Consider the following 10,083-nt stretch of genomic DNA (forward strand, 5'->3'; position numbering starts at 1 on the left):
GCCCCCTGGGCTCCCACCTCCCCCTGCACTCCTTTGCACAGGCCCTGCCGGAAGCCCCGGGCCTCCTCCCTCCTCCCTGTCTCCACTGGTCAAGGTTCGGTGGTTAGCTCCCTCATACTTCCTACACTGTCCAGTTTTTAACCCTGGCGCCACCTGGCGCTGGGAGGTCGTAGGTCAGCAGGGAGGTCAGGGTGCCCCAAGTACTGTCCCCTAGACAAATCAAGCAGAAGGTGACGTCCTCCTCCTAGAAAAGGAAGGTCTCTCTTTTATGGCGGGGGGGAGGGGGGGGGGGGAGGAAGGCCTGGCCCTAGGTCTCTGGGAAGGCGGGGAGAGGGAAAGCGAAGGGAGGGAAGGATGGCCACTGATTGGCTGAAGACTCGCTGGAGCCTCCCCTGTGGACATGCGCAGTGGAGCCTGAACTTGAGCATTCATGCTCTCCGTGGTTCGTTCCGGTAGGAAAGGGAGGCGGGGAGGAGGGGTGAGTGTGGGAAGAGGCTCTTCCCGAGGCATTCTGGGACATGTAGTCCGACGATGGAAAAGACGCAGACGCACTGAGTGCCCCGAGGCTGGACATGCGCGCGCTGCCTCATCCACCATTGCAGGCCGAGTCCACCCGCTCGGCGGTGGTGTTTCCACGGCCTCTTCCCCGCGCCCCGGGGGAGCGTCACCGAGGTCTGTATTTGCGGACCCCAGCGACCGAGTCCCCCGACTCCTCCCGGCCAGCCGTTATGCGCCCCGACATGGGAAGGGGCGGGGCAACGGGGGGAGGGCTGGGCGGTGGGGGAGGGAAGTGTCTACGGGAGGAAGAAGAGGCGGGGCCGGTGACGTCATCTGTTGCTAGGTCGTCGGGCCAGAGGAGGGGCGGGACCTGATGAGTCACGTGAGCCTGTTGCTGGGGCCTGAGTGGGCGGGCCGAAGGAGGGGCGGGATCGGATGACGGCCAGGTTGTCAGGCTTCCCCAGGAAGACTTGCCCCTCCCCCTCACCCCACGCTATCCTCCCTCTAAACCTGGAGGGGCCTCCGTGGGGGCCCCTAGATCCCTCGGGCCCCTCCTCTGCTGGGCTTCCTAGTAGTGGGAAGGCCCTGAGGGAAGGGAGGGGCCTGGGGACTGGTGGGGAAACTGAGGCCCAGGGACCCGGCCAAGGTCCCACCAGGAAGTGGCCCCACCCCTGACTCCCCCCCCCCCCCCCCCACTGAGGCTGGGTGGGGCCTGCCGTGGACACGTGGGGAAACTGAGGCGCAGGGGCCTGGCCGAGGTCCCACCAGGAGACCCCTTCCCGGAGCCAGGGGGGTTCCTGGGGAGAGAGAGCAGGACGAGCCCATTTCTTGGGCGGGGCCCTCCTGCTGACGCCCCTCCTCCGCTCACAGCCGCTGCCCAGCGGGGGGGCGAGGCCCTGCACCCCGGCCCGCTGCCCGTGAGCCCCCGCAGACAGAGGACGGCCAGGTGCAGCGCCCCGATGCTTGAGGAGGCCGGTGAGAAGGGGGGCGCCTGGGTGTCCCCTGGTGCAGCTGACCCCCCCGGGACCTGTGTGTGGGTGGGGGACAGAGCTGGGCCCCGGCCGCCCCGCCCCTCCCCCCCACGGCGCAGCAGCCCCGCCCTTACGCCCCTCTGTCCTCCCCAGCTCTGCCCACCCCGGCCGAGGCCCGCTCCCGCCCGCCCGGGGACCATGTGGATGGAGGCTCAGCGCATGCGCATGCGCCGGAGGTGAGTGTGCCCATGGGGGAGGGGGGGGGGGAGAGCGCGCACGTGAGGCGGGGGGGGGGGGGGGGGGGGGGGGCACCCACACGTGCTGTGTAGGCTTCTGGCCCCGAAGCCCTGCGGCCCAGCCCTGCCCTGGGCCCCTGCCGCCTCCAGCCAATCCCTCAACTTCTTGTCATATGCCCCCCATACCCCCAAGCCTCAGCCTAGGCTCATTCCACCTTTCACCTCCTTGACACGTACACATGATGGTGAATGAAGGTGGGGAAAACCAGGCCGTGACCCCCGCCACTGGGCCCTCCCCTCCCCTTCCCCTGCTCCCCTCCCCCACTGGGCCCTCCCCTCCCCTTGCTCCCCCGCTCAGCTGAGACCTCTGCTTCCTCCTCACCTGCCATCACTTGGGTGCTTTCTGCCCCATGATGAGGGGGGGCTGCCCCCTTCCTGACAGCAGGCACCCTGGCCCAGCCAGGCCGACTGTTGGCACAGGTTCTTTCATTGGCTTTTCTAAAGGAAAGCGGCGCAGAAGGGGTTCAGAGTCTTACTTTAACTTGACCTGGTTCAGGGGCGAACTTCATAGAATGCAAGCAGACAACACAAATGCAGAGGGGCCCCGCTGTCCGACCATCACACGCGCACCCACCACAGCTCCCTGTGACCACCCGCAGCCTGGGGGGCCGAGCTGTCTTCAGATCCCATTCCCTCCAGCAGATGCCCTCTGCCCCACAAGCCCTCTGCGGCTAAGTCCCCAAAAGGCCGTCAGCATCACTGTCTCCACCTTCTCCCTTTCCTTCCCTCACTGCAGTTGGGTCATTTAGATCACTGCATACGCTCCTCACTGCCCAGGCGCAGGATGGGGAGGGGGCCCAGCAAGGGCAGGAGACTGGCCCAGGGTCACACAGCTGGGAGGGGCGGTGTCCTGGGCCCTGCCAGTCCAGCTCAGAGGCCAGGAGCACTGGGGCCCTGGAGGAAACTGAGGCACAGAGGACCGGGCATTGGCCCCAGATCACACAGGTAGTAGCCGGCAGAATCCAGGTGAATGACAGAGTCTTGGCTTTGAAGGTCCAGTGCCTGGCCCACGGCACCATGTGGCCCCCCACGGTCTGCGTATCCAGCCTGGTCTGGTCTTTTCCACCCCTGAGTCTCCCCTTTGGCCCCTCGAGGCAGAGACTGTGGTGTGTCCTGCATTCAGACCTCTCTCGTCTCAGGAGAACCTTGGTAAAAGCCCTGAGTGTCTGGCCCAGCCTGGCCCCTGGGGGTCTCAGTCCTTCTGTTTGGCGGCTAGCAGGCGTATGCTGGGTGTTTCAGGAGCCGGTGACCTTCCGGGACGTGGCCGTGGACTTCACCCCTGAGGAGTGGGGGCGGCTGGGCCCCTCTCAGAGGCAGCTGTACCGGGACGTGATGCTGGAGACCTACAGAAACCTGGTCTCTCTGGGTAAGGAGGCTTCTTCCTGCACCCCCCAGTCCCATAATTCAGTATCTGCTTGGGGGGAGAAAGGGGAGAGATAGGGTTGGGGTCTCTGGGGGCTGAAAGGCCAGAGCCCTAGGGGAGGTCAGTCAAGCCCCTTCATTCCCTTCCCTAGCTCTCAGTTTCTACATCCATAGAATGGGGAGCTCGGGTGACTGTAGGATGGGTCAGTCGCCCACGGCTGTCCTCACCGGGGTTGTCCCGTGGAGGGTTCAGGGCGGCTCTTGGTCCCTGACACACATCGTGGCTTCTCTTTCTCCTTGTGAATAGGACTTTCCATTCCCAAACCAGCTGCCATCTCCCACCTAGGGCAAGAAGAGCTGTGGATGGCAGTGGGAGAAGTCCTGAGCAGCCCCCATCCAGGTGTGTGGGCGGGGAGGAGGGGTCTTGGGGTGCTCCTGGCTCTCTCTCCCTCCCCTTTAGCTCCCCCTCTTTGGCCTCCCCCTCATCTGAGTGACCTCTGGCCCCTGGCCAAGACACACCTCCTAGGCTGCCCCAGGGTGAGAAGGCCCAAGTTTGAGGCCAGACCTCTGAGAACCGGCAGTCCCTCGGAGGCCCCCAGGACCTGATTCTTGTTGTAGAGATGCGAACCCTGGGGTAGGGACGGCTATTGGCTGGGCCCCCCAGGCAGGGCTGAGCACCCAGAATTCTCTGCAGGGACCCTGCCTTTTCTTAGAGCCTGTGCCACCTGGACCAGGTAATGCCCATTTTCTGGCCTCCTCTGCCCTGCCCAGGGCTGGTGTCAGGCTTCCCCCCTGGCCTGGGTATCTGCACCCCATTGGTCATTTGTTTTCTAGCCCAGATGTCTTTTTTCCCAGCAGAAGAAATCAGAGTTGAATAAGCTCAGAGGCCATGTCCTGCCCCTTCCTCCCATTTCCACATGAGGCTCCCCACCCCAGAGCAGGCACGAGGCCTAGGATGAGGCCCATGAGGAGGAACTCAGCTTCCTGTTGTCCCTGTCCCCGGCTCTGGCGCTGGCCTGACCTGTCAGCACCCCCTGCTCTGGTGCACAGCCTTCATGCCAGGTTTTCTGTGGCTTTTACGCCCCTCCCCACAGCTTCTCTCCTTGTGCCTGTCCAGCTGTCCCCCAGGCAGCTCCCCCTCCTCCCCTTTCCTGGTAGCCTTTGCATCCTGGGAGGCTTCCTATATCCCTGCACATCCACCAAGGCACGTCACACGATGCACATGTCTCCTCTTGTCTTAATCCCCCAAAAGGCCAAAGCCAGAGACCCCTGGGAGGGCATCTGAGCGGGCACAGTTAGAGGACCTGATGTCCTGGACTATTGGGTTCTGTCCAGGGTCTGCGCTGACAGGCGCACAGTGGAGCTTCTTACCCAGAGAGCCCAGGGAGGGGAAAGAGGCTGCAGGGTGGGAGCCTTGTTAGGGGCCTGCTGGAGTAATCTGACCCTACCAGGATCCACCCCTACTCGGCACCTCCTCCTCCTGCCCTTTGCAGCCCTTCTTTCCCTCCTGTGACCCTGGCCGAGTCCCCTCCCTGAGCCTCAGCTATGTCAGCTGTGAGTCGAGGGGCTTGTATCCCAGGTGATTCAGAGGCTCCTTCCTGTGTTAGGCTCTTTCACCCCACCCCAATTCTTCCTCACCTGTCTTCACTCTCCTCTCAGAGGCTGGAAAGAAGGATCACCCCTTCTGCATCCCATTTTTTCATGCTTCCCAAGTTCCTATTGGCTCTTTTCAGCCAGTATTGATTAAATAATGATGTGTCCTGGGCCCAGAGAGACAGTCCTTGCCCACAGAAGGCCTGGGTTCTGTGAAGGTGATCACATGTGACCAGAGACAGTCATTCTTTGTAGATGTTGCTGCCAGCTCCTGTCTCTGATCCTCACTGCAGTAGTTACCAGCCCAGGGGTCAGTTGTCCAGTCAGCAATCTTTTATTTTTATTAAGGGGCTGCTATGTGCTAGACACTTGAGATGCCAAGGCAAAAATCAGTCCAACTCTGCTTTCAGGACGCTTACATTCTGTCAGAAAACAGGGCTGTTTCTATATGCACACGAAGTGTGATAACCTTGGGTGGGAAGGATCGAGAGGCCTTGTGGGCTCTGGAGGGGTCCCTAAGGCCGAGTCTTGAATGAAACCAAGGGATTCTAAGATGCTGAGGTGAGGAGGGAGAGCATTCCAGGCTTCAGTAAGATACAGAGGTGGAGAAAGGGTTCTGGGCTGGTAGGGCCAGACCATGGATTAGGAAGGAGTGAGATGGAGACCGGCTGGAGCAGTCTGAAGAGCCTTACGTGCCAGGTAGGAGAGGTTCTGTCTTGGCCCTGGTGCTCATGGAACCGTTGGTGTTTGGTGGGCAGGAGGATGACGTAGTCAGGTCTAGTAATATTAGTTGTGTTAAATTGATTTCAGACCAGAAGATTAGACCCGAAACCAAAGAGTCAGCTCCAGATTGGGATGTTTCTGAAGGAAGAGGAACAATGATGGGCAGATTCACTCAGGATGGCCCTCGGAACCCCAGTTTGGGGAAAGCCTGGATGTGCGATGGGCAGTTAGAACAGCAGCAGGAGAGACGTTGGAGGCAAAGCAGTGTCACCAGGAAGCAAAGTCAGTGGCGGGACACGGGCTCTGAGTGGGATGACTATGAGAAAAGCATCAGTCTGAGGCCACTGCTAATTCTCCACCAGAATCTCTCCTTGGCCGGAGAGAGGGCCCATAGACACGATGTGAGTGGGAGAGGCTTCAGGCAGCTTTCTCACTTGATTGAACATCAGATCATCTGTGCAGAGAAGGCGGCCAATCAGTACGGTGAATGTAGGGAAGACCTTCTGGGTGGCTCACTTGGAGTGGACCCTCCCAGAAGCCATCCCAGAGGGAAGCCCTACAAATGTAAAGAATGTGGGAAAGCCTTCAGCCAAAACGCGCTTCTTACCAAACACCTGAGAGTTCACACTGGAGACAAGCCCTATGAATGCAGCGACTGTGGCAAAGCCTTCAACCAGACGTCACACCTGAGGCAGCATCGGAGAATTCATAATGAAGAAAAGCCCTTTGAATGCAATGAATGTGGGAAAGCCTTCCGTGTGAGCTCTTCCCTTACTGAGCATTGGAGGACTCACACTGGGGAAAAGCCCTATCAGTGCAATGAATGTGGGAAAGCTTTTAACAGGAGTACCCACCTTACGCAGCACCAGAGGATTCACACTGGAGAGAAGCCCTTTGCATGTAATGAATGTGGGAAGGCCTTCAACCGGAGCACACTCCTCACTCAGCATCAGAGAATCCACACTGGAAAAAAGCCCTATGAATGTGATGAATGTGGGAAGGCCTTCCGAGTGAGCTCATCCCTCACTGAACATCGGAGAATTCACACTGGAGAGAAGCCCTATGAATGTAACGAATGTGGGAAGGCCTTCAATTGTAGTAAGCTCCTTACGCAGCATCAAAGGATTCACACTGGAGAGAAGCCCTATGAATGTAGCCAGTGTGGGAAAGCCTTCAACAAGAGTCCAAATCTTACTCGACATCAAAGAATTCACACTGGAGAGAAACCCTACATATGCAGTGAATGTGGTAAAACCTTCAACCAGAGTACCCACCTTATTCAACACCAGAGAATTCACACTGGTGAGGTTTTCTATGATCCTGTAACCAACACATACCTATGAAGCTCCCTTGGGTACTTGGAGCCTGCTGTGGTTGCCTACTGAGTTTGCCCTTATGGACAGAGGGGTCCCTCAGTCTGTCCAGTCAGTATGGTGGTTTGAGGGGAAGTGTTAGGAGTTGTCCACAAATCTGGGTTCCCTCTTGGTGTTCCCCTTTGGGGGGCCATATTCCATGTTCCTTGGGAATGAACCTCTTAACTCCCCCAGGCCAACCCGTGAATTCCTTAGACCATATTGATACCAGATTTCTTCTGCTGAGTTAGTGGGAGAGCAGAGCAGAGTTTTCACCCGCGTGGGATAATGGATGGGCATTGCTACTGACTTGTTCCACGAACAAGCAGATGAAGTAGTCACGGGGTCTTTTGCCCAGTCTTTGCAGGTTTGGCTGCTGTGGATCCAGGAATGATAATTTTCCCCAGGTCAGGGCATTCTTATTTCTCTCCTGCACATATTTCTTTTTCTCCTCTTCGCCTCACTCTTTACTCTCCCTCCCTTTTTCTCTAATCTCACATCATTGGGATGGGTGAGAGAGGAGAGCAGGAAGTCAGAGAGAGTGGTCAGGTCCCCTGTGAGAGATGCTCCCCTCCCTGCCATGTAAGTTATCCATAGGCCATTGCTGTGATGAGGAAGTGATTTTTGGCTACCTTTGCTGGGGTTTGTATGTAGACTGTGGTTGGGGGTGAGGTGGGAAATGAAAGTATAGACCTCAGTTGGCTGACTTGCACCTGGATCGAGGGTCAAGATATCTATCCTACATTCCTAGGGGCATCCTGGGGAGGGTCTTTGCCCTGTTGATTCCTGTATGCCCTTACATACATGCTACTGTGTGTGTTAAGGATGGTCAATAAATACTCATTGCTTCATTTTATGTAACACTCATTACTAACGCATCTGTTCTGCCATTCTGTGATCCCTAGGCTGCCACCAGGGGATGGCAGCGAATTTTGGAGATGTGTGGTCCCAGAGAAAAGCCTGCTCTCCCTGATCACCAACCCTTCCGTCCCTGCCCCCAGCTGTACCAAAATCATGGGGACTGGAGGGGGGGGTCCTCGAATCAGACACACAAGGGCTGGATTTCAGTCCTGGCCTCAACTGGGAGGGTCTGAGGGGCTCATCCCATCCCATTGCCCCTTCAGCCTGTAACAGGCTGGGGTCACGCAGTAGAGACTCTGAAATGATTCACCTGCCTCACAGCAAACACAGATAAGAATGCCTTTCTGGACTTGATCGGATTTCAGAGTAGGAGGCTGTATGGCCAATGCAACATTTACAGCATGACCATGGGTATGAATAGTCCCGTATGGTGCTCAATCACAAAATACAACAGATTCTCCGGGTAGAGGACAGAACCAAAGCATTTATTTAGACACCAGAAAACTGAATCCCCAAACCCGTAAGCTGATTCCATCATAGTGCCAAGGATATTCAGAAGCCATGATAACACTGAGAGCCACAGCCTCCTTCAGCCTTCCCACAGACCAGGACAAGATCAACATTTACTCACAACCCTCTGTCTCCTTGCCTGAGCTCCTCTCTCCCCCACCGTCTCTCTGGCTCTGACTCCCCTCAGCAAACTCATTGCGCCACAGGCTCCATGTGACCACGTTCAGCTATGTCTGAATTCCCCCTATGTCTATTAAGGGGCAGGGAAGATCTTCAAATTCCCTTTCACATTAGAGGGATCTTAGAGATCACAGACTCGTGCCCTGTCATTTTTTAGAGGAGAAAACGAAGGTGAGCTAGAGAAGGGAAGGCATTCGCCCAAGGTCACGCATAAAGGGCAGCAACACAATTTAGCCGTTTACTGGCTAAAAGCAAAACTTGTTCATTTTTCAGTCATAGTTAACTCTTGGTCTCGTTTAGGGTTTTCTGGTAAGAGATACTGGAGTGGTTTGCCATGTCCTCTAGCTTGACAGATGAGGAAACTGAGGCAGGCAGGAAAAGTGACTTGCCCAAGGTCACTCATCTTGCTGCTCCCATGCCCCATGCTCTATCCATTGTGCCACCTAGCTAAAAGCAAAATCTATTCATCTGTGAAATTGGGGGCTCCGCAGGGCTCTCTCCAGTCTGCCAGTACATCCCAAGGGAGAGCATGACAGTTCTGGAGTCAGATGGGCTACCTGGTTTGGAGATCTGGCTCTGCCCCTTGCCAGCTCTGTCCCTTGACCGTGCCCCTTGACTTTGCTTGTCTGACCCTCTCTCAGTGGCATGATTGGGACTAGGTCACCTCTAAGGATCCGCCTCTGGGCTCATGCCCACCACCTGCTGTTATTTGGGAAAACTTGGCCCCATTCTTCCACCTGAGAATAGTCAATGGGACAGTCCTTTTGAGCCCCTGCCAGAGGCGGGATTCTTGATTGGGAAGCAGTGGGAGATGAGATGGCCTGCTGGGTGAATGCCGCTGTCCCTGCAGCAGAACGCTCAGAGGAGGGGCCAACACAGACATCCTCCCCCAGCCCCCCCCACTCCGTCTCAAAGTCTGGCCCTTTGGCGTGACGCTGCCATCCTTCAGTGCCAAGTCTGAAACTTAATCATGCTGCCTCCCCAACCCAGAATGTGCCCCCCTCCAGGCCCACCTCGGGTACCACCGCCCCCGTTCCTGCGGTAGATCCAGAGCAAGGAGCCTGGAGCCTGAGCCACTAAAAACGCCTCCCTTCCCAGCCCAGAGTAACAGTTTCAGAGAGAGGCGGCTCTACCTGGACACTGCACTGGGAGGGTTCAAGCACAGGGCACACGGGAGCACAGAGAGGCGTTAGGGAGGACACACAGCTGTGTCCACAGACACGCGTGTGTGGACGGGCACGTACAGGTGGGTTCAAGAGTGCTCATGGGCACGCAGCTCGGGGAGGCATAGTGGCATCTGGGGGTGTCCGTGGGTGGGTGGGAGTGTCCATGGACACGCGTGTGTGGACGGGCACAGACAGGTGGGTTTGATGGGGTGCTTGGGATCTATGTTTGTAGCATCAGTCTGTAAAACTTTGTAACATCAATTTGTAAAACCAGTTTGTAAAATCACACTCCACCCCCCCACCCCAGTTTCAGAGCATTAACTCTGCCCCTTTCCCCTACCCGCACTCTGTCCAGCTTCAAAGCATGAATTGTGCCCAGAAACAACTCATGGATTGTTTATCTCAGCCTTGAAACACTAACAAGCTACACCTATCAATCCTTCACCAAAGTATCTATAAACATTCCAGCTCAGGCAACTATTATCTCCCCCTTGTACAGTGTCCCGCTGCTCCCATGAATCCTTCAATACCCCCTTTCTAGGTTAACTCCTTGGCCATTATCTTTCCCTAA

At 57.0% G+C, this 10,083-nt stretch overlaps 1 protein-coding gene across 5 annotated transcripts; it reads left to right on the plus strand.

The window, feature by feature from the left end:
- The first annotated feature begins 334 nt into the window (after positions 1–334).
- Positions 335–7,662, plus strand: LOC138176581 (zinc finger protein 383-like). Of its 5 annotated transcripts, XM_069107361.1 has the most exons (6): positions 342–672; positions 1,369–1,473; positions 1,623–1,705; positions 3,005–3,131; positions 3,435–3,527; positions 5,531–7,662. In XM_069107361.1, the coding sequence occupies exons 1-6, from the start codon at positions 573–575 to the stop codon at positions 6,784–6,786; spliced, it is 1,764 nt and encodes a 587-aa protein (XP_068963462.1). In that variant the 5' UTR covers positions 342–572; the 3' UTR covers positions 6,787–7,662. The 5 variants fall into 5 exon arrangements, with proteins under 5 accessions (XP_068963463.1, XP_068963462.1, XP_068963464.1 ...); XM_069107362.1 differs by lacking the exon at positions 3,435–3,527 and having other exon boundaries at positions 335–672; XM_069107363.1 differs by lacking the exon at positions 1,369–1,473 and having other exon boundaries at positions 343–672.
- Positions 7,663–10,083: the final 2,421 nt, after the last annotated feature.

Source organism: Petaurus breviceps, unplaced genomic scaffold, assembly GCF_028583685.1.
Source record: "Petaurus breviceps papuanus isolate PSGF00001 unplaced genomic scaffold, PetGlider_PUasm1.0 90027, whole genome shotgun sequence".
Taxonomy (NCBI): domain Eukaryota; kingdom Metazoa; phylum Chordata; class Mammalia; order Diprotodontia; family Petauridae; genus Petaurus; species Petaurus breviceps.